Raw genomic sequence first — 24,032 nt, 5'->3', positions numbered from 1 at the left:
AATCAAGCTTTCCCATTTCACCAGCCGGTCATATTCTTAACGTCACAGCCTTCACACAGAAACCTCAAATAAGAAAAACCATTAAAATCAACGACTCCGATTGCAGCTGTGACCACAGCATTTTCTTGCTCCCGTCAAGTTAGCATCTCCCTCTCTTATCTTTTCTCACGAATTAAAAATTAAAAAGATATCGTAATTTACGTTTTCCAACTAGTGACCGAAGCAAAATTCCGTTGTTTTTCTTTTCTTCTTCATTGCTTTTTCCGATTGCTTCTCCTTCACTTGCGTTCTATTTTTCTGGAAAATATCCACCTCGATTTTCCCGGGAAAAAAAAAGAAAGAAGAAAATGCTGAACGCAGGTTTGAACTCTCTCCTAAATTTTCCTTCCATGGTTTCTGCAAGTCATTGCCATCGTTCCCTTGTTCCTATTGCTGCTGCGATTTCCGTTTCGGCGCATGGCGCGTTTCTTTTACTCGTATGGAGGTCTAGGGTTTTGGCCTGTTTTGCATCTCCTTTTCTCCTATCTGACAGACGATGACAAAATGTAGCGTTTCGTTAAAAAATTATCGGTGAATTGCGCCTTCGCGATTTCCGAATGGAACGTTATTTGTTTCTTTACTTGGATTGAGAATCGATGGTTGTTGCTGAATGCCTTGTCCGCTTAATGCATTTTATCGATGAAATGTGAAAAGAAAGGTTGCTTATAGAATAGCTTTTTTATGTGTTAATCTTCGAATTTTTTTTTACCTTGCTTTGCTGAAGTATGTACTGCATCACCGCTTCATTTCTTATGCCATAAACTGCATTGCAATTATGTGTTGTTGTGAAACAAGGTTGTAATCTTCACGAAAAAAAGTATTCATCGTTTTTTTTGTTAGTGAGAAGTAGAAATATTGTTTTGAAATACTTTATTCTTTGATATTTGTCTTATTATAGTACTCTTTGAAATTGTGAATACTAATAAGTTACTGAAAACTTTGAGAAACAAGTGTGTTTGTTGTTTAACCTATATACAATACTGGACATGGTATTATATATACTTTGAAATCTCTCTGCGGTCTGCACCACTTCTGCATCTAATGGTGGTGTCGTCTTGAGTCTTTGTTTCACAGCATAGCAGCAATATTGCAATGGGATGCATTAAGATAATTTGATGTAACCATCTTGGATTAGGAGATAATTAAGAATATTATGACTACATTTTTAATGGAAAGAGTTTGCTATTTTGTCTTTCTTAACAAAAATTGTGGGATGTTTTTGTGTCCCATCTGTTATTTAGATCCCCTTCCTTCAATGTAAACTTTTAATATAAGATTGATGCTATTGGACACTCTTGGTGGACCTGCTTATGCTCTATGATCATGTCTAGCTAAGGGTAATTGATATGATGGTGGCTAGCTAATGGTTAGCACTGTACTTAGTATATTGTTATATGCTTTAAAGTTTTTTGGGTTATTTTGTGACACCAATTTCTATACCTGATAAAAAATGGCATGCTAGATGAGTTCTCTAGTGGTTGACTTTTTCTATCACCCTATTAATATGACACTTTGTATATTAGGGGTGTAAGTGGTCCGGTTGGGTTGAGTTTTGTCTATTTTTTCAACCCAATCCAATTAAACTTAATTGGGTTGGATTGGATTGAGTTTAATTGGGGTTGGTTATCGGATTGGGCCATTAAAAAAATGTCACCTCCATAAGTCTTAAGAAAAAAATTCTCAAACTCAAAAATAGTAAGAATATTTTTTTGACAAAGTAGTATGGGTATTTTAAAACTCAGTATTCATAAAAAAGTGTACTATTCATATGATAAACAGAAAAAAAAAATAAAACATAAATATATACTCATAGTACCATTCATAAAACAATGTTATTACCTGAAAATAAACAGAAAAAGATAAACTCAAAAATAATGTATTATTTTAAGATAAACAATGTATTACCTTGATAATGAAATGTGTTTAGCTTAGGGTTTCTATATTAGTTTAATTGTATGTGGGTTGGGTTGGGTCTACAACTCCAAACCTACACCCAATCCAATTTAAATCAGGTTCATTAAACTAAAACCAATCCAATGACCCAATCCAACCCACAAAAATCTAATTGGGTTGGATTGGGTCCAATCTGTTTACACCCCACCCCTACTATATATAGTTTTTCATTTAGTTAAGAGTTTGAGAGTTATTGATATCTTGATCTGTAGAAATTGAATGATGCTTCAGATTTTGGTTTTCTGGTGCACATGCACTTGTTAGAGCTTTGTGAGTTTCTGATATTTTATTTTTCTACTTTTCTCAATCTCTATGACTTGTTCCTACAGAACCGAGATCGAAAACATTAAGAATAAGAAATAGAACCATTTGATTTGATTCGTTCTCAATAGCCACGAGATGATCATCTTAGGGTTATCTTTTTGTTGACGGATGCTCCTATTATACTCGTAGTTAGATTTATCATCATTAAATCTTCTGTCATAGTCTTACAGTGGATGTGCTTCTTACTAGTTGAGCTACCTGTACTTGCTTTGAAAGAGAATTAGGAGTTTCTTTTTTAATATATGTATATTAATATTATTTCTTATTTCTTAAGTTATTTGATTGTAATGCAGGATAATTGTCCTATCTCAATTTGGATTTTGTACATGTATCAAAAGCAAATACCATTGTCAGCTGTTGGTGGACTATGTTAGTTGCATGTTGAATTTGAAGAATTGCTTTTGTACCAGAAAGGTGGTTTTCTTGTATACTATATATCTTACATGGTACTGGTTGCCATACAGAAACGACAGAAGGAGGGAAAGTTATACAAAATTGAAGGTTTTGTGGAGTGGAGACCCTTCACATTGTCTGGAATATAGTAAAGCATAGAATTGATCAAATCAAGGGAAGACTATTTGTTACAACAAATTCTAAGTTTCTGGTGTATGGGTTTGTTGGATATTGTATGTTCTTCCATATTTCTTTTTACACTTGTTGAGGCCACTGGCAGATCAGGGATCATGTGGCCACTAAAAATAGGTGTGGAGTCTACTGGAACTATTACCTTGGCAGTCTTCAGTTCTAGTATATTTGTGCTTGTAGCTCTTGTTCTCTCAACTTATCTAATTTTTGAGCATTTAGCTGCCTATAATCAGCCCGAGGTTTTTTCCTTTGCTCCTTTTCTTTTGGATCTTATCTTTCTTCCTGCACCACTATACTTACTATTTATATAATGCCTAGCTTCTCTTTTCTTACTGCTTCTTATAACTGCACCTTTTAACTGACTTAGCTATTTTCTTTCCTTCATTACATTTTCCTTTTCTTTCATAATATTTTCTAAATGTGTGTGTATATATATATATATATATATATATATATATATTTCCTTTAATTCAGGAGCAGAAGTTTTTGATTGGTCTCATCTTAATGGTTCCTGTTTATGCCTTGGAATCGGTAAGGGATGCTAAGTAAATCCCAAATACTATGTGTTCTATCTACATAGCATCTTTGTATGGAATCTAAATAATTTTCAACTTGCAACTCTTTTAGTTTTGCTAAACTTTTGTTGATATCTCATTGGATATATTGGAACTTACCTACTGGTGCATGCTGGTTGGTTAGGTTTTCAGCTTCACTGCTATTAACTAAAGGACTAATTGTACATTTTGATGATTAAAGAATTCATGTGTGTTTGTCATGGTCAGACTATAATACTGTTTTTTCACTTCTTCATAGGTTATATGTTTCTTTTAAGTTTTTTTTTTTCTTTTTCATTTTGATAATGTTCCACTATCTAATAGTGATTTTTATGATATCTAATTGATATTGACATTGAAAATAAAACTGCCTCTTTTTTTTTATCTATATCATACTCAAAGATTTTGTTCTTGTTTAATTCATAATATAATTTCAGAAAAGCTTTGGTTTTATTTCCAGGAATGTATTAATAATGTGCCTGCTTTCTGTATATAATCCAGCCTTGGTTGTTTTTCTTTTCGGTTTCTTTTTAATCCAGTAAACTAGTAAGTTCTGATGTTTTTATGATGCAGTTTTTGTCACTATTGGATTCCAGTGCAGCATTTAACTGTGAAGTTATTCGGGACTGCTATGAGGCTTTTGCATTATATTGCTTTGAAAGATACTTGATAGCTTGCTTAGGTATGTCAAACAGATTGTGTACCTGCATGATTTTCATTGGTTGTAGTTATTATTCATGCGTATTATATTTTCCAGATATGCAAAAGGGTAATGATTGAGATATTTTAAGAGATTTTCCTCCCTTTTCTAATCTCAGCTCTAATTCAAAAATCAAAACCTATTAAATCTTTGAGGCTTGAATATTATAGCTTGTGATTAAAAGATGTCATACAACTTCACAACTTCTGAATTATGTTGAATTTGGCATGCCCTTTAATATAAAATTGTCTACGGTTGCTTGTAGGTGGTGAGGACAAAACCATTCAATTTATGGAAAGTATGAGCCTAACAGAATCCAGCACTCCTCTTCTAAAAGAAGCATATGCTTATGGAGTTGTAGAGCATCCATTTCCTGTAAATTGCTTCTTAAGAGACTGGTATCTTGGCCCTGACTTCTATCAATCTGTGAAAATTGGCATTGTACAATATGTATGTTGGATTTTGGTCAATTGTGCTTTTGTTCCACTACTCTTCTCTCTTACTGGGAAAGAATAATCAATGTCTTTCTTCTTGTTAACTAAATTCTACACATATGAAATTGGCATTGTACAATATGAAATTTACACATAATGTTCGTGATGTGGTCCTTGGAAGTGGTGAAATTGTGAGATACGAAACACTTGAACGTTTCAAACCTTTGAATTTTCTCAGTCATCTATCTGTCAAACTCATCTGTTTTGTTTGTGCTGTTTTATTTCAGATTGTTGATGACATGAAATTTACAGTTTCACATGTGGTAGAACCTGTCGAAAGGGGTATTGCAAAGATTAACAAAACCTTCCATCAGATATCAGAAAATGTGAAACGTCACGAAGACGAGCGGAGGAAAAGCACCAAGGTCAAGGATGACAGTTACCTTGTTGCCCTGCGTTCATGGAGATCAGAATTTTCTGATGTTCATGACAGACTTGGGGAAGGAAGTGTCAGTGATAGTGGTTTGCCAAGCAGAAAGAGACAACATCTGCAATCCAAAGCGTCAGCATCCAGGATGCGAAGGTAGTAGTTCATCACTTAAACAGTTGAACAAAGTATAGTTTTTGCACATACATGATAGAAAAATTCTGATAGATTTTGACGTCAAATTGTAACCCAAAAGTACATAATCTGGTTAGCATTTTAAAAACTTGTATGAATATCTTTCGTCAGTTTAGTTTTTGTCCAATGCTCCAGTTAACGAAAGAGGTACTAGCATGTACAGGGCTGATAACAATTCTCATGGGCAATATCCTGGTAATAATTTACTAAATTATTACTATTAATTAATATTATTATATTAAATAAAAATAATTAAAGAAATAAGATTTTTAAAAATAAAAAGAATAATGCAAATATTTATTTGATTTTGATAGTGAATTAATTTTAGGATAAAACTTAAATGCAATTTTTTATGTATTCTTTTTGTATCATTCATAAATCAATTTTGAGTTTCATCTTAATATAAACATTTGTTCTATAAATGATTAAGATTTATTTTGTCGATGATTAAACTCATGTGAAACTTGATTCATTCATTTTAGAGAAATCTTTTCTCTTAATCACATTTTTTATCTATAAAAATTTAAAATTTAAATTTAATTTCATTCGGATCAATGACATATTAATCATAAAATAACATAAAACAAAAATTTAAAACAAAAATTTAAAAATCGTATCTAAGTTTTCCCATTAAGTCATTAATTTTAGTTTTAGTAGCAAATGTGATAAAGACTTTGACCATTTAATAGAATTTATTAGATATTTTATTTTTATATAAAAATAAATAATAAATATTTTTTTATAATAATAATTTATTTTTAAATAAATATTCTCATTTATTTAAATAAAAAATATTTTTGTTATCTTTAATTTTTATTCGTTACATTTAAAGAAAATTATTTTTCGTTATATCCAATTTATTATTATATATATATACATAAAGAAAATTATTTTTGATTTATTTTAAGTTCTAATTTACATTGGGCTCCCCAAACAACAACAAATCATTTGAAAAATTAAAAAAAAAAAGAGAGAGAGATGGGAGGACCTGGTCTACATTACTTGATGGGCTGCTACTACTTATTCTCTTTCAATTAGACGTGTATATATCTCTATATATATAAAACCAACGAGTATAAATCATAAGAGTTCACTTTATATAAAAATAATAACAGAATATTTATAGATAATATATTAATTAAACATTTCAATAATATAATAAAGTAAAATAGTAAATCATAAATTTCACAATACTTAAATCAAGTCTAATAATACATCACTACTAGATAATAATTTGTAGATGTTATAATAATGATATATCATTCTTATGAAGAGCTTGATGTTATTAGAAAACAAATGTCTAATGTCATTAAATGTGAAAATTTTTTTATTCGTGAACAACACACTAAATGAAAATATGTAAAACACTAAATAGATAAAAAAAAAATTTAAAATGACTTATATTTTGATCTAATTTTTTTAACTTGCTAACTTGTTGACTCGATGCTAAATTTGAGGGTCTATCGAATTTACTTAAAGTTTATAGATACTAGAAATAAAGTTTACACATGAATTAACTCACATAGAATTAGACTCTAAATTCATAAGAATTAATGAGTTAACTAGAGAGTTTGATAAAAGTGTATGTTAGTAGTACTAAAGGCACAAGAGAAAATCAATTGTTAGATGTGTGGATTAAACCCCACCTCCTTCAAAGTTATTGATTAAGAAGTCCACCCATGACCCAACAACAGCTCTCCAAGAATCCCGAACCACGTCATGAAAGGAACAATCAGCCAACCAACTAGTCATAAATAGAAAAGGCTTACCATGCCTTGCCTTAATTATTTTTTATTGATCAAACTATAAACTGGTTGAGTGTTTCAAGCTGATTATTTTTTATTATCTTGTTAGAAAATTAGACTAAGGTTTCAAATCAACCAAACTACGACTAAATTTTTTTTATTAATTCAATCTGTTTTCAAAATATTACATGAGACATTTATATTAAAGCTAGAGAAATTAAATGATTGTTATGATTCTATTCCTCCATTCTCTTGTTCTTCAAAAGAGGGACAACGGGTGAGTATGATTCCGAGTTATCATAAACTTCACACTCTTCCTTTGCTTGCTCTTGGCTTTTCCCCCAAATAACAGCATAAAACCCAATAACCACTATGGCTGCTCCAAGCACACTGTACATAAACAAAACCATACTTACATAATTGTATTCCTTCTAAAACTAAAGTATTTTTAAGTTGCATTCACACATGCAAACAAAAGGTCCCCTTTCATAATTGTAGTCCTTAGATTAAAGTATTTTTTAAATTGCATTCATTCACACGAAAACAAAATGTTCCCATTAATAAAACCATAAGTCCATAAGTGGACACACCTCCAATTTTTCTTATGATTGAGACATGAAAGAAACGTATACCTTCCAAGATAGATAGAGTCACCAAGAAAGGCAATTCCCATGATGACCGCAAAGATGATTCCAATTGGCTTAAACATTGCAACATAGAGAGGGCCCTTCTTGCTCATGACCCATATATGAACAATACTTCGAAGGGATACACCAAAAATTGCCTACATTCAGAAGCAGATCAAGTTAATTGAAACTCAGAGCAAGAAATAGAAGACTCATGCTGATATAGGAAATAGTATCACCATTTATTCTTACTTGCAATGCAATAGCTATCAAATTCACATCAAATCCTAATCTCAAAGCTTTTGGATCCGTTACTGAAATCAGTGAAGGTGGGATAGATAGCATAGCAACTAATGTACCGCGAGTGAGCACTATCACAAGCTCTGCAGGGTAATTTCTGATTATCCATGTCTACAAACATCAAAGAAAGTAAAAGTAAAATCAAGATTTTGAGCATTTTTATTGTCTTGTTTGCAAATAAGCCAAAAGGGTGTTTGAGATTTGCATTGGTTACCTGAACTATGAACAACAATGAGAGAACAAAGCTATGACCCGCAAGCAACACTGCCCCTATTACCCAGTCAAATTGCTCAGATGAAACATGTTTTTTGGGGAACAATTTATTTGATGGATGATTGTTTATGACTGCCTGGCCTTTGTACAGAGTAATTATTAAGGCTCCAGCGATTGATACCAATGTGCCAATGGACTTGGCCCGAGTACTGTTAGTTTTCCAATCCAAAATTTCCATCCTGTAAGGATAATTACCAAAAAAGTAAGCTTGAGAATTAGTTAGAAAATTATGCAAGACTACTACTATAAGGTTGTCTTTGGTTTAGTGGATGGAAATAGAGAGAATAAAAATAAAAGATAATTTTTTTAAATTAAATTTGAATGTAAAAGGTGTAAGTCCCACATGGGTCTCACAAAATTTCTCTTCTCCCTCCCTAAACCAAACAGAGCCTAAGTCTATAAGGTATTCCAAATTAATATCTTTGGAAATTGGTTGCACTTATCACTGGAATAATTAGCAAGGGTTCATTGCTGAGATCTTAAGTTTCTTAAGTCACATGCTCTTTGATATGTTTCAGTGCCTTCAAGAGAAAACAGAAGTTACAAATGAGAGCAGTAATAAAAACCTGAAGACGATGGCAAGTATGAAGGTAAAAGCAGGGATTAAATCAGACATTGCAGTGGCCAAAGTGGGAGAGCCGTAACCTATTCCAAAAAACCTGAGCATCTGAACACTGCAACTGCAAGACACAAAAGTACCAAAAAATATAAAAGGACAGCAAAAAAAAAAAGGAGTAAAAGAAAACCAAATCCACAAGAGATTAGAAAAGTTAAACTAAAATTGTAATTGATTATAGTTTATACAGTAGCTGAAATAAATACTTACCTTAAGAAGCCATTAATAAATAATTGGCCAACTATGAAATATGTGAGTGGAGGAAGAGCTCTTTTCCTGCCAAGTCAAAACGATAAGAAAGAAGAGAGATAAGAGGGCAATGAAATATGTCTAGAATTCATTACTATAAAGTGCTAAGGAAAAAGAAGTCTTGATGGAGATACCTATAAAAGATAAAAGTTATGGGAAGAAGGAGGCAAGTTGCGAAGGCATTGGAGTACATGACAAACACAAAGTCATTCATGCCCTTCTTCATGGCTGCTTTGCTTACAGTGTAGACAATCACGTCAAAGAACTCTATTGACAACAGGATTGCAACCACGCCCAGTTCCTTCATTGTGTTTGGCGATGAAGGAATTTCTCGTGCAGAAGAAGTTGCTTAGTACTTCTCATCCATCCGTTTTCAGTATGAGTTTGGAGTAGAAAAAGGGTGTGCTTTTCTAGTTGCTAGTCTACACTCTACAAGTAGAGATGAATGAAAATGACTCAAAGTATGGAGCTATGGGAACTGAAAATATTTCTATTATTAAATAATGAATAAGGACTTAAATATATTTTTAATTCTTTTAAAGTTATAAAATTTTAAAGTTAGTTACTATTTCTTGAATAGTTAAAATCTTGGATCTTTATTATTATATGACACTGTTCATGTGTTTAACAAATGTTCAAATGGTTATTTTATTAGTTTTTGTGGTACAATATCAACATATGATATTTTAAAAAAATATAAATAAATAAAATAAGTGTTATCTATCCATTCTGAAAGCCATAAATCCATTTTTAGTCGATATAATTTTATGATTATGATTGTATAGTTTTATACTCCCTTAAAAAATTCATTGCACGTTTGATAATGTTTTTAAAATTTAACGCTTTTGATTCATTATGAGTGTATGATTAATTTTTTTTAACATGAATTTCTAACGTGACATGTTAGTGATGATAGTCTAATACATATTCTGACATGATATTATTAGTGTATTGAAATTATAAGTTAGTATTTTTTTTAATTTATGTACAACAAACTATTAATGTCATATTTAGGTGTTTGTCATGTTATCATTATAAAAATCAATGACATACTAACGTTGAATTTAAAAACATGAGGATCTAAATGTGGGAAACTTTTTTTGAAGAACCATAATTATATGATATAGAGGTGACGAGTGATTTTAAGTCATTTTAAAATAAACTTTAAGAAAGAAAGATTTTAGATTTTAACAGGATGAAAATCAAAGAAAATACTTTACGGAAACTACAATTGAAATTCAATTATCTAATAGAGACTAAAAACAATAATTTTAGATTTTAGAGAAAAATAATTATAGAAACTAATACCAAAACATGCTTATTTTATAAAATTTAAAAACATATTTAAAAAATGCGTTCGTTAGGTAGGCTGTGTCAGAGTAGTTTAGTTCGTAATATGTGAAATCAACAGACACACGTACACAAAATGAGGTTGCATTATTCAGTTGGTTGCACACAAATTTTCTACAATAATAGTTTTAAAATAAAGTAACAAATCACCCTGGCCAGCATTTATTGAGGAAACTGCCTAATGGTGTGGAGTGTCGGCAGAAATCTGTGTCTTTTCTCTAGAATCCACCAGAGACAAATGACATTTCTGAATCCAAGAGCATGAGTACAAGAAAACGAAGGTGGAGAGATAGGAAAAAATAACGTTTGAAAGCAAAGAAAAAGAAAGACGAAGAAGACATCGAAAATTTAAATATTGATCTAGTAAAAAAAAACCCTTATCATGGAGATAGAATTGTAGTAGCTGAAAGGAAGTGTGTATTGATTTCACTTTATCAACTTATTTAGGTTTAGATTCATATTGGATCACCCAAACTCGTGTTAAAATATTACTTATAACGTGATTTTAAATAATTGTTTACATGTTTAGTTTTATATTATAGATAAAAAAAAATTCATTTTGGCTTCTCAAATAAATAAAAAATCTAGATTCTGTAACAAGGACAGAAATTTTCAGTTTGTAGACATGTGTTTGAGATGACTTCCAAGTGTTTGTTTGCTGTATTCTCATATCACATATCCAAGTGAACCGACAAGAGTAGAGTGTATGGTAGAATGTGTGTTGATGAGACCAACACGAGGGTGGGAATGCACACGTTATCCTGACGATTTGGAAAACAAAATCTCATCAACACTTTATATAATTTCTTTAAAGAAAAATTAAGGCAACTAAGTTTTTATAAATACATATTTCTTTTAAAAGCAAAAAAGCAACGTTTTATTAAAGGAGAAATACTCAAGTACTAGTTGTGTCCAAGTCTATAATTTTTTTAATCTGTAAAAATTAAAGATAATATCACAGATATATAATAATTCAGAATGATGTGTAAGCATATATAAATACATAAATTATTATCAAATTATTTCTACATCCAAAATATTGTATCTCTCATTCTTTCTAAATATTATATATATATATATATATATATATATTTATTTATTTATTTTTTATGTATGTATGTATATTTAGAAGCAAATTTATACATATTTATCTATAATTTTAAAAGTTTGAACAATATTAATTTCCTATTCATATTGGATGTTCAGTATCTCTCATTCTTTCTTATATATATACTAATCATTCCTTCTATTCATGTCCCTGGTGATCAATATCTAGCTCTTCCAGGGAAGAAATTCAGAGGAAACAAGAACATTGAAACTTGTGGTATCATTTCCAGAAGAATTTATTCCCCCATTCTCTTGTTCTGTAAAAGAGGGACCTCATTATCGTATGATTCGGAGCTGTAGACTGCACAGTCCTCCTCCACCTTCTCTTGACTTTTTCCCCAAATAACATCATAAAAGCCAATAACTACTATGGCTGCTCCGATGACACTGTACATAAAATAAGTTAAGACCCTTGTAATTATATTCCTTCTTGGACCCACAAGATATGTTTTAAATTGAACATGTTAACAAAAGAGAAATTTTATTCCTACTTATGGTTTTTTTTAGAACTTTTTATACAACTAAAGTACACATGCAAGTACACATGCGAGGAGAAAAGAAAGAAGTATGTTAGATATTAATTAGAAAAATAATAATAACAAGTTTTATGAGCCTTAAATTGTGGAAGATGAAAGTTGTAAGGTTGTGAGTTACAAAGTCTTGAATAAGCAATTATGTGAGCATTTAGTATTATTGAATAAGTAAATTATGTGAGTGGTCACTCTATTTTAGTATAAATAGGGGATCATACTCTTGTATTTGGTGTGGCAAATGAAATAAAATCTTCTTCTTCTTCCAACAAAGTGGCATTAGAGCTTGAGTTCTAGAGTGTTGAGAGAGAAACACTTTGTGAGTTGAGAGAGAAATACTTTGTGAGTTGAGAGATGGCAAGCAATGGCTTGAGTATGTTTCAATTCCCTCGTCTTACCAAAGAGAATTATGATAATTGGTGTCGTCGCATGAAAGCCTTGTTAGGTTCTCAAGATGCATGGGAGATTGTAGAGAAAGGTTATGCCCAACCTCAAAATGAGGCTATTTTGTCACCAAATGAGAAGGAGACTTTGTTGAAGTCGAAGAAGAAGGATCAACAAGCACTTACTTTCATCCATCAAGATTTGGATGAAGCTATGTTCGAGTTGGTGTCAAATGCAACCACATCCAAAGAAGCATGGGAGATTTTGAAAACCTCCCTTGAAGGTGTTGATAAGGTAAAAAAGGTGCGCCTACAAACTCTACGTAGAGAGTTTGAATCATTGCATATGAAGGAATCTGAATCTATCTCAGATTTTGGCAACAAGGTGTTGGCTATTGTGAACCAAATGAAGCGTTATGGAGAAAATATGGAAGATGTTCGTGTGGTAGAAAAGATCCTTCGCTCCTTAATCGCTAAATTTGATTATGTGGTTTGTGCTATTGAAGAGTCTAAGGATTTAGACTCAATGACCGTAGACCAATTGATGGGTTCTCTTCAAGCCTATGAAGAAAGGTTCAATAGAAGACATGATGAGCCATTGGAGCAAGTCCTCAAAGCCAAAGCTTCTTTGAAAGAAAATGGAGGAGAAAGTAGTCAAAAAGCACGTGGACGTGGTCGTGGACGTGGTCATGGCCAAGGAAGAGGAGGAAGAGGAGATCGTGATAATTTTGACAATAATGAATGGAGGAGCCATCAATCCACTAGAAGTCGTGGAAGAGGAAGAGGAAGAGGTAGAAACAATTATGAAAAAGCATATGAAAGGAGGTATGATAAATCTAATGTTGAATGTTTTAATTGTCATAAATATGGCCATTACTCTTGGGAGTGTAGAAAAAATGTTGAAGAGAAGGTCAATCTTGTTGATGATAAAGAAGAAGTTGAAGAGTCAACACTACTACTATCACTTAATAATGGTGAGAAGGAAGACAAATGCTTATGGTATCTTGACAATGGAGCAAGCAATCACATGTGTGGATGCAAAGAGAAATTTGTGGAACTTGATGAGAAGGTGAAAGGAAATGTTTCTTTTGGAGATTCTTCCAAGGTGCAAATCCAAGGAAAAGGTACCATTTTAATTTCTTTAAAAGATGGTGCTCACAAATTAATCACGGATGTTTACTATGTTCCTAAACTAAAAAGCAATATTTTGAGTTTGGGACAACTTGTTGAAAAGGGGTATGAAATTCATATGAAAGATTGTTGTTTATGGCTTCGAGATAAAAATTCTAATTTGATTGCCAAGGTGTTTATGTCAAGAAATAGAATGTTCACTTTGAACATTAAAACCAATGAAGCAAAATGTTTGAAGGCTAGCATAAAAGATGAATCATGGTGTTGGCATATGAGATTTGGGCACTTGAATTTTGGAGCACTAAAATCCTTAGGAGAGGAGAAGATGGTGAAAGGGATGCCTCAAATCAACCATCCTAATCAATTGTGTGAAGCATGTCTCCTTGGAAAGCATGCAAGAAGGAGTTTTCCAAAAGAAGCTAATTCAAGAGCAAAGGAGCCTCTCCAACTTGTTTACACCGATGTGTGTGGCCCAATCAATCCTCCTTCATGTGGTAACAATAAATATTTCTTGCTTTTTATTGATGATTATAGTAGAAAAACTTGGGTTTATTTTCTAGAGCAAAAATCTGAGGCATTTGTAGCTTTTAAAAATTTTAAAGCTCTTGTGGAAAAGGAGAGTGGTTATGTAATCAAAGCTCTAAGATCCGATAGAGGTGGCGAATTCACATCAAAAGAATTTAATGAATTTTGTGAAAAATATGGGATTCGTCGCCTTCTAACGATTCCTAGATCTCCACAACAAAATGGGGTAGCGGAGAGAAAAAATAGAACTATTCTTAATATGACTAGATGTATGTTGAAGGCTAAAAATATGCCAAAGGAATTTTGGGCCGAAGCTGTTGCATGTGCCGTTTATTTGTCCAATCGCTCCCCAACAAAGAATGTCAAAGATCAAACACCACAAGAAGCATGGAGTGGAGTGAAGCCAAGAGTTGATCACTTGAGAGTATTTGGGAGCATTGCATATGCTCATGTACCCGACCAAGGAAGATTCAAGCTTGATGATCGGAGTGAGAAACATGTGTTCATTGGCTATGATGCAAGCTCAAAAGGCTACAAATTGTACAATCCAAACAATGGAAAGACAATTGTGAGCCGAGATGTCGAGTTCTATGAAGAAGGCACATGGAATTGGGAGGAGAAAGAAGACACTTATGATTTTTTTCCCGTACTTTGAAGAAATAGATGAAGAAGCCTTGACTCCAAATGATTCAACTCCAGCACTTTCACCAACTCCTTCAACCAATGAAGCCTCATCATCTTCCGAAGGGAGTTCAAGTGAAAGGCCAAGAAGAATGAGAAATATTCAAGAATTATATGATGAAACTGAAGTTATAAATGATTTGTTTTGTCTTTTTGTTGACAGTGAACCCTTAAACTTTGATGAAGCAATGAAAGACAAAAGGTGGAGACAAGCCATGGAAGAAGAAATCAAAGCCATTGAGAAGAACAACACTTGGGAGTTATCAAGCCTTCCCAAAGGTCATGAAGCAATTGGAGTCAAATGGGTGTTCAAAATCAAGAAGAATGCAAAAGGAGAGGTTGAGAGACACAAAGCAAGACTTGTAGCTAAAGGTTATAAGCAACAATATGGAGTTGATTATGATGAAGTGTTTGCACCGGTTGCCCGCATGGAAACCATTTGTCTTCTTATTTCCTTGGCAGCTCAAATGAAGTGGAGAATTTTTCAGCTTGATGTAAAATCGGCATTTCTAAATGGCTATCTTGAAGAAGATGTCTATGTTGAACAACCAATGGGTTTTGTCATCGAAGGTCAAGAAGGAAAAGTCTTGAAATTGAACAAGGCGTTGTATGGTCTAAAGCAAGCACCGAGGGCATGGAATACTAGCATTGACAAGTACTTCCAAGACAATGGGTTTGTTCGTTGTCAAAATGAGTATGCTCTTTATGTTAAAACTTTTAATAATGGTGATGTCTTATTTATTTGTCTTTATGTGGATGACCTTATCTTTACCGGCAATAACCCAAATTTGTTTGAAGACTTCAAGGAGTCCATGTCTCGTGAATTTGATATGACAGATATGGGACTCATGTCATATTACTTGGGAATGGAAGTGAAGCAAACGGAGAATGGTATCTTTGTCTCACAAGAAAGGTACACAAAAGAAGTGTTGAAGAAATTTAATATGCTTGATTGCAATCCCGTGAACACACCTATGGAAGGTGGCTTGAAGTTATCAAAGTTTGATGAAGGAGAGAAGGTAGACTCCACGATCTTCAAGAGTCTTGTGGGGAGTTTAAGGTATCTAACCAATACAAGGCCCGATATTCTATATGCGGTGGGAGTTGTGTGTCGCTTTATGGAGGCTCCTACCTCTCCTCATCTAAAAGCCGCAAAAAGAATTCTTCGTTACTTGAAATGTACAATTGATTTTGGATTGTTTTATTCTCCCTCCAATAACTATAAGCTTGTGGGATTTTGTGATAGTGATTTTGCCGGAGATGTTGATGATAGAAAAAGTACTACCGGATTTGTATTTTTTATGGGTGATTGTGTTTTTACATGGAGTTCTAAGAAGCAAGGCATTGTGACACTTTCTACTTGTGAAGTCGAGTATGTAGCTGCAACTTCTTGCACATGTCATGCCATTTGGCTAAGAAGATTGTTGAAGGAACTTCAGTTGTTGCAAAAGGAAAGCACAAAGATCTATGTTGATAATAGATCTGCACAAGAGCTTGCCAAGAATCCGGTGTTCCATGAACGAAGTAAGCATATAGATACAAGGTATCATTTCATTAGAGAGTGCATTGCCAAGAAAGAAGTAGAATTGACTCATGTGAAAACTCAAGATCAAGTTGCGGATATTTTCACCAAGCCTCTCAAATTTGAAGATTTTCGAAGATTGCGAGCAAGACTTGGTGTGCAAAAGAATTTTCCAATTAAGGGAGGATGTTAGATATTAATTAGAAAAATAATAATAACAAGTTTTATGAGCCTTAAATTGTGGAAGATGAAAGTTGTAAGGTTGTGAGTTACAAAGTCTTGAATAAGCAATTATGTGAGCATTTAGTATTATTGAATAAGTAAATTATGTGAGTGGTCACTCTATTTTAGTATAAATAGGGGATCATATTCTTGTATTTGGTGTGGCAAATGAAATAAAATCTTCTTCTTCTTCCAACAAAGTATAAAATAAGATGAAAAATGTGATATAGAGTGACAGAAAGAGAAAAATGGATCTTAACAAAATATTGTAGAAATATGTAAGAAGAAAATAACTCTTAACAAAATTAAGTTCAATCAACTAAGAAAACATTGATTTTTACCTTCCAATAGAGAGAGTCCCTGTTATGAAGGAGAGCATTTAGATAATTGTATTTAACCAATTCTGTTATAGGATTGCTGAGTTGGCTTTGTAATATTGGCTAGCTTAGAATATCCTGTCTGCCAATTGCATGTGATTTCTCTCTTCTGTTATTTTGTTATTTTTTGGATATTTGTCTCTATATGACAGTATTTTATATGTTGTCTATATAAACACCTATGTACTAAGTAAAAGAGGCATTGAAGAAAATAATACAAGTTCCTTTTACTTTTCTCTCCTAGGAAGCCCCTAGTCCTGAAATTCTAAGATGATCATCTACGTTCGTAACAGTCCCCAAGAAAAGTAAACCCCAAAGCATAAGACAAAAATTGCCTGCATTCAGAAGAAGATCATGTTAATTTTCCAAGTCACAAGAAGAAGAATTATGTTGACATAGGAAATAGTATATGTATTTTCTTAGTGAGCATCCAATAGCTATCAACTCCATATTAAATCCCAGTCTCAAAAGCTTTTAGATCCTTTACGGAAACCAGTGCAACAGGAACAGATAGTATAGAGATTAATGTAATGCGAATTAGTACCCCCACCAACTCTGCAGGGTATTCTCTCACTATCCGTATCTAGAAATACGAAAGAAGACTAAGTAAAATCAATATGCTGAGCCATGTTTGTCGTTGGAAATAAGCCAAAAGGTGTTTCAGATTTGCATTGATTAACGCAAGTATGTAGCTTATTGTGAGAAAACAACTATGAGCTGCAAGCAACAGTGCTCCAAATGCCCAGTCAAATTGCATCGATGAGACAAGTTTTTGAGGAAACAATTTAAAAGGTGGATTATTATTTATGACTGCCTGGCCTTTGTACAGAGACATTATCAAGGTCCCAGCGATTGTTACCAATGTGCCAATGGACTTGGCCCGAGTGCTACTAGCTTTCCAATCTAATTTTTCCATCATGTAGGGTCAATTACCCTAATAAGTCTAAGGATTATCCAAGAAAATTATGGCAAACCCACATAAGCTATTCCAAACTAATATTTCTAAAAAATTCAAGCATTTTCGAATTGGGATAAGGTTCTTTAAAGTAACTCAATTTAGAGGATACAGTAGTCGTTAATAAATAAATAATTAATTAATTAACATTACCTGCACATGCATAATAAATTGAGTTTTACATATATACTAACATAAAGAGTTATTACATATGTACTAGCATATAGAGTTATTACAATATTATGCGATTATAAAATATGATATAAGATAAGTTTATTGATTATTACACCAATAAGCTTAAAAGTTATACCTAACGGTTATTTTTAATTGGTTGGCGGTATAATTTTATTGATTATTACACCAATTAGCTTATATAAGTTTATTGATTATTACACCAATAAGCTTAAAAGTTATACCTAACGGTTATTTTTAATTGGTTGGCGGTGTAATTTTTTTTTTAAAGATGCATAAGAATTAAACTCTAATAAATTATGGATATGATAAAATATCAACAGATGATTTTCTTGAGATATATCGAGATGATCTATTTTACTCTTAGCTACTTTAGAAGAGTCAATCCAAATGGAATTCTCATTAGTAAGAGTTCATTCTGATGCTGAGATGGGACAATCTCAAGTTTCATAAGTGGTGGTGCACTTAATTAAAATTTGTTAAGAGAGCACTATCTCAAGTTTGTGAACCTTATGTGCAGCAGGAAAGAACAGAAGTTAGAAAGTAGTGAAGTAAGAAGAACCTGAAGATGATGGCAAGTATGAAGGTAAAAGGCCGGCACCAAATCAGAGATTGCTGAGCTGAAACTATGCCAAAAAACTTGAGCGACTGATTACTGCAACTGCAAGAAGCAAGACACAGGAAAAAGGGTGTTATAGGAGAGTGGCGGAAGTGTTATTTTCCTGCACAAAGCAAAATTAGAAAAAAGAATTCAACAACCACAAAAGTTGATAATTATATTGAATTGATTAAAATAAGGGTTATGAATTGATAGTTGATATCTATAAAAGATTAAGGCTAAGAGGAAGAGGAAGCAGGCTCCCAAGGCATTCATGGTTGCTTTGCTTACAGTGTTGACGATCACGCCCAGTTCCTTCATTGTGATTTGAATATGATGTTTTGCTTTGCTTTGGGACAGAGGAGTTTCCAGTGAACACAGTTAGCTACACGCAAGAAGATGCTTGGTGATAAAACAACAGCTTTTTCTATGACTTTATTTAGAGTCAAGTTGAGAGTGGATTAGGATCTGTTTCTGTATGGGACAATATTAGTGAAAATGACTCAAGTTGAGCAATTTTCGCACATTAGCGAGCACGGGGGGAAAGTTAGCAGGTTTATCTCCTCTTAAAAAAATATTAATAATTAACCTTTATTGATAAAAAAAAAAACTTTTAAAATATCTATAAAATGATAGAAAAAAATTGTTAACATCCCAATATTAATTAACCTTGAGAGAGAAAAGAAGTAAATATAAAATAAAAATAATATGATTTGATAGGAGAAAAAAAAGAAAATCAAATAGATGTGTTTTGTGCCTTTTGCAATAATTTCAAGCCTCGGAAGAAATCAACCAAAAGGTACAACATGACCCAATCATATATGACATTTTAAAAATCATCAGCAACGTTTTTATTAGAATATTTTTTAAAAATAAATTTAATGCATTTATATTTTGTAAATATGAATAAGCTGGTTTGTAAAAAAAAGATATTATAAATATTCCTAAAAAAGCTAGAATCGCTATAAAGTTGTGTTTATAAAAAATTCATATAAATTCACAATTTTTTTAATTTTTACTTAATAGGTGTATAAATTTTTTATTTCTATTCCATCAATCAAATTAAAAACTCATTTCTATATCAATCACAAAAATTAATTATATTCCTCTAAAATGTTAACCAATTCCAAAAAAAAACATAAATTTGTATTAAATTTGAACTAGTAATTAATCCCAATGAAATATTAAAAAGAATCAAATAAGCAAAAAAATCTCAAATATTTTTTATCATGAGACATATAATTGTCATTATTTACCAGACTGACATTAGTAGTAATTAATATTGACATAATAATAGAAGTATCTTTAAGTTGACGGACTTGCCTAGGATCCTCTTCCTCTTCTGTCCAACTCTCTGTGGCCTCCTTATGCTTTTTCTAGCACCTAATTAATGATACTTATGCAAGTGTTTGAGTGCCAATTAAAAATAACTGCTGATATTCTAACTAATGTAATTAAAGTTGCCTACGTGTGGATCCAACTTAAATAACCAGTAATATTATTTGCAAATAGTATTTCATATTGCAAGAATGAGGTGAGAATATATTAAATTTTGTTTCGTAGCAGATTATGTAAATGAAATCTATCTCATAGATTGGTTAGGTCAATATTGTTATTTTCCAATGCTTTTGATTCTGATTTAACATTTTTTTTATATTCCGATTTAACATTGGAAGGGTAAAATATAGGGTTCAAAGTTTTGAGGTTCAATTGGAGTGTGTGTTTCTTATGATTTTGTTATACTAAATTGAAAGTTTTATATTAACATTAACACAAATCTGAATAAGTAAAGAGAAGAGGTGAAATTTTTCATTATCAATAAACCCCACACACCCATATGCATTTTAATTCCTTTAAAATGAATAAACATAAAATAACTACAATAATTGATAACAAAAACAACACTTCACATACATAACAAATTATGCATTGTTGTAGATTCTCTTGTTAAGAACTAAAATTAATTATTTCACAGCACATTCCATAATATTGGTAGATGATCTATACAACAACTGGAGGTGAAATCCGAAAGTCCACAAGAACCAAATAAAGAAGGAAAGGTCAAACTGATTGATATTTGTGTGCATTCAACTCAGCAATGGCAGAAAATTGTAATCCGCTCTGACCCTTCTCGGTGGATGTAGGGAATAAGTGGCACCCAAAAAATCAATATCTTGTGCAAATTATGCAATCTTTCTATTCATGTCCTCGGTGACCAATATCTATTTCTTGCAGGCCCAGGGAAACAGATTTAGAGGAAACAAGAATATTGAAATTTTTCTGCCATCGGTCTTTGCTTACAAGCAGAAAGTATATATATCATTTCCTGAAGATTTTATTCCCCCGTTCTCTTGTTCTGTAAAAGAGGGACCTCATTATCATATGACTCAGAGCTGCAGACTGTACAATCTTCCTCCACCTTCTCTTGACTTTTCCCCCAAATAACAGCATAAAAACCAACAACTATTATGGCAGCTCCGATCACACTGTACATAAAGTTGGACCCTTGTAATTAGACCCGAAACAAATGTTTTAAATTGAACATGTTAACATAAGAGAAATTATATTCCTACCTACGGTTTTTACAACTTCTTATACAACTAATAAGGTAGACATAAATGGAGAAAAGAAAGAAGTATAAAATAAGCTGAAAAGTGTGATATAGAGTGACAGGAGAAAATGGATTTTAACAAAATAATGTGAAGTATGTAAGAAGAAAATAACTCTCTGACAAAACACTGAGTTATACCTTCCAATATAAAGAGAGTCCCCAAGAAAAGTAACCCCCAAGATGACTGCGAAGACAATTTCGAGTGGCTTAAACATTGCAACATAGACAGGGCCCCTCTTCCCCATGATCCATATATGGATAACACCTCGAAAGGATAAGACAAAAATTGCCTGCATTCAGAAGAAGATCATGTTAACTTTCCAAGTCAGAAGAAGAAGAATTATGTTGACATAGGAAATAGTATCATGTCTATTCTTACTGAACATCCAATAGCTATAAGCTCCATATTAAATCCCAGTCTCAAAGCTTTTAGATCCTTTACTGAAATCAGTGCAGCAGGAACAGATAGTATAGATGTTAATGCAATGCGACTGAGTACCACCACCAGTTCTGCAGGGTATTCTCTCACTATCCGTGTCTAGAAATAATAAAGTAAAAGAAAAATCAATATTTGGAGCCATGCTTGTCGTTGCACATAAGCCAAAAAGTGTTTCAGATTTGCATTGATTACCAGAAGAATGTAGTTTATTGAGAGAAAACAGCTATGAGCTGCAAGCAACAGTGCCCCAAATACCCAGTCAAATTGCATGGATGAGACAAGTTTTTGAGGGAACAATTTAAAAGGTGGATTATTATTTATGATGGCTTGGCCTTTGTACAAAGACAATAACAATGCCCCAGCGATCGATACCACTGTGCCAATGGACTTGGCCAGAGTGCTATTAGCTTTCCAATCTAATTTTTCCATCCTGTAGGGTCAATTACCAAAATAAGTTTCAGGATTAACCAAGAAAATTATGGCAAACCCACAAAACCTATTCCAAACTAATATTTCTGAAAAATTCTAGCTTTTACGAATTGGATTAGGTTCCTCTAAAGTAACTAACTCAATTTCGAGGATGAAAGTAAGTAATTTCGGTTTAAGTCGATATTACCTGCACAGACAGCACAGTTATGCACTGACACTCTAAAGATCTTTTGCACTATTATATAATCACAAAATGTCACATATAATAACCTGATTTTTAATTGGCCGATATTCTAGAAATTTTTACAATAACTACATATAGAAATTAAACTCTAATAAATTATGGACTGTTAAATTATCAACGGATGATTTGTTTTATGTATTTATTTTATTCTTACTTTTAGAAGAGTCAAATCCGAACGGAATTATCATTGTAAGATTTCATTTCTAATGTTGAGATGGGTCAATCTCAAGTTTCACAAGTCATGGCGCCCTTGATTAAAATTTGTTAAGAATACTATCTCAAGTTATGTGTGGCAGGAAAGAACAAAAGTTACAAATAAAAGTAGTAAAGTTTGAAGAACCTGAAGATGACGGCAAGTATGAAGGTAAAGGCGGGCACCAAATCGGACAGTGCTGAGGCCAAAGTTGGAGAGCTGTAACCTATGCCGAAAAACTTGATCGACTGATTAATGCAACTGCAAGAGGCAAGACAAAGGGAAAAAAAGGGAACACGAAGTACCATAAATTCCTTCATGAAACTCAAATTGTAATTGTAACTAAGTGAAGTAAATAAGTACCTGAGCATGCCAACAACAAGGAATAGGCCAAGGGTGTTACAGGAGAGTGGCGGAAGTGTTCTTTTCCTGCAAAAAGCAAAATTAGAAAAAAGAAGCCAACAACACATAAGTTGATAATATGGGTTATATGTAATGATACCTATAAAAGAATAAGGCTAAGAGAAGGAGGAGGCATGCAGCGAAGGCATTGGAGTACATGATGAATACAAAGTCATTCATGCCCTTCTTCATGGCTGCTTTGCTTAGAGTGTTGACGATCACGTCCAACAACTCTGCCATCAGCATCATTGAAACCAAGCCCAGTTCCTTCATCGTCCTGTTTGGGGACAGAGGAGTTTCCAGTCCACACAATTCTGAATCGGATAATATAATTATTATAAATAAATGTTTTTTTTTTTAACTTTGTGTTAGACTTGCATTGCTCAACTGTTGCTAGTAGTGTTAGAGTCGAAGCCGATGCTACTTAATGGATGTTAAAACACGCGTTTCTTGTAATGTAAACACAACTTACAATCAAGACTAATAAATAAACGATGACATGAAAAATAAATTTATAGAAGCAAACAGGTCATACATTAAGGGGAGTCGTAGTCTATACCTGTACTGTACACACCCCCTTGTCTAATAGTAGGATTTAATTTGCTTTACTAACAAAGTTATATTTTCTAAATCCTCTTTGAATTATTTCCAACCCACCCCCAAATGGTGATAGTTGTTACTATAAAGTGAGGACTAACGAAAACGTGGTTTCAGAATTAGAATTGACTCTAATACTATGTCAGAAAGTGAGTTTTTGATCTAACTCAACTCCATAGCTCAAAGGATGAGAATTGTCTCTCACTTATATATTCTAAATATGGAATTACTTTTAGTCAATATGGGACTTGCATTATTTTCGAGAAATATAAAAAATCTAATATCGCAATCTAAGATAAAATTTTAGAAAATCAGTAGGACAAACAATAGTTACGATTGCCTCCGTCTAGCTTAGGCTACTTATATTTTGTTGTATTTTGTTTCACATACAAGCTTATTTTAATAATTTATAACTTATTTTCATAATAAGTTAATTTATAAGTTATTAATTTTTTTCTTTTTATCCTTATTAATGTACTTGAGATCTCTCTATACCTTTTTAATTGAATAGTTAATTATATCTT

General features: G+C 32.6%; 3 protein-coding genes across 10 annotated transcripts; 1 reads left to right on the top strand and 2 right to left on the bottom strand.

Moving 5' to 3' along the window:
* Positions 1–204: 204 nt before the first annotated feature.
* Positions 205–5,331, top strand: LOC114410341 (protein LAZ1 homolog 1-like). 6 transcript variants are annotated; one of them, XM_028374257.1, is made up of 7 exons: positions 205–360; positions 2,610–2,685; positions 2,781–3,140; positions 3,376–3,432; positions 4,029–4,137; positions 4,421–4,605; positions 4,877–5,331. In XM_028374257.1, the coding sequence occupies exons 3-7, from the start codon at positions 2,925–2,927 to the stop codon at positions 5,174–5,176; spliced, it is 867 nt and encodes a 288-aa protein (XP_028230058.1). In that variant the 5' UTR covers positions 205–360; positions 2,610–2,685; positions 2,781–2,924; the 3' UTR covers positions 5,177–5,331. The 6 variants fall into 6 exon arrangements, with proteins under 6 accessions (XP_028230058.1, XP_028230063.1, XP_028230062.1 ...); XM_028374258.1 differs by having other exon boundaries at positions 209–697; XM_028374262.1 differs by having other exon boundaries at positions 2,610–3,018.
* Positions 5,332–7,080: 1,749 nt separating this feature from the next.
* On the bottom strand, positions 7,081–19,066 carry LOC114410340 (WAT1-related protein At5g40210-like). Of its 2 annotated transcripts, none has more exons than XM_028374254.1 (9): positions 18,885–19,066; positions 18,558–18,717; positions 9,155–9,449; positions 8,982–9,047; positions 8,722–8,835; positions 8,097–8,334; positions 7,835–7,993; positions 7,589–7,740; positions 7,081–7,346 (listed from the first exon to the last, which is right to left on the bottom strand). In XM_028374254.1, the coding sequence occupies exons 3-9, from the start codon at positions 9,325–9,327 to the stop codon at positions 7,193–7,195; spliced, it is 1,056 nt and encodes a 351-aa protein (XP_028230055.1). In that variant the 5' UTR covers positions 9,328–9,449; positions 18,558–18,717; positions 18,885–19,066; the 3' UTR covers positions 7,081–7,192. The 2 variants fall into 2 exon arrangements, with proteins under 2 accessions (XP_028230055.1, XP_028230056.1); XM_028374255.1 differs by having other exon boundaries at positions 18,558–18,656.
* Positions 19,067–20,441: 1,375 nt separating this feature from the next.
* On the bottom strand, positions 20,442–23,317 carry LOC114410339 (WAT1-related protein At3g28050-like). 2 transcript variants are annotated; one of them, XM_028374253.1, is made up of 7 exons: positions 23,012–23,314; positions 22,873–22,938; positions 22,657–22,770; positions 21,836–22,073; positions 21,584–21,742; positions 21,343–21,494; positions 20,442–21,079 (listed from the first exon to the last, which is right to left on the bottom strand). In XM_028374253.1, the coding sequence occupies exons 1-7, from the start codon at positions 23,182–23,184 to the stop codon at positions 20,929–20,931; spliced, it is 1,053 nt and encodes a 350-aa protein (XP_028230054.1). In that variant the 5' UTR covers positions 23,185–23,314; the 3' UTR covers positions 20,442–20,928. The 2 variants fall into 2 exon arrangements, with proteins under 2 accessions (XP_028230054.1, XP_028230053.1); XM_028374252.1 differs by having other exon boundaries at positions 22,657–22,938; positions 23,012–23,317.
* Between the last annotated feature and the right edge of the window lie 715 nt (positions 23,318–24,032).

This window comes from Glycine soja, chromosome 4 (assembly GCF_004193775.1).
Source record: "Glycine soja cultivar W05 chromosome 4, ASM419377v2, whole genome shotgun sequence".
NCBI classification, from domain to species: domain Eukaryota; kingdom Viridiplantae; phylum Streptophyta; class Magnoliopsida; order Fabales; family Fabaceae; genus Glycine; species Glycine soja.
The sequence above is the reverse complement of the archived record's forward strand: the minus strand, read 5'-3'. Positions and strand labels throughout refer to the sequence as shown.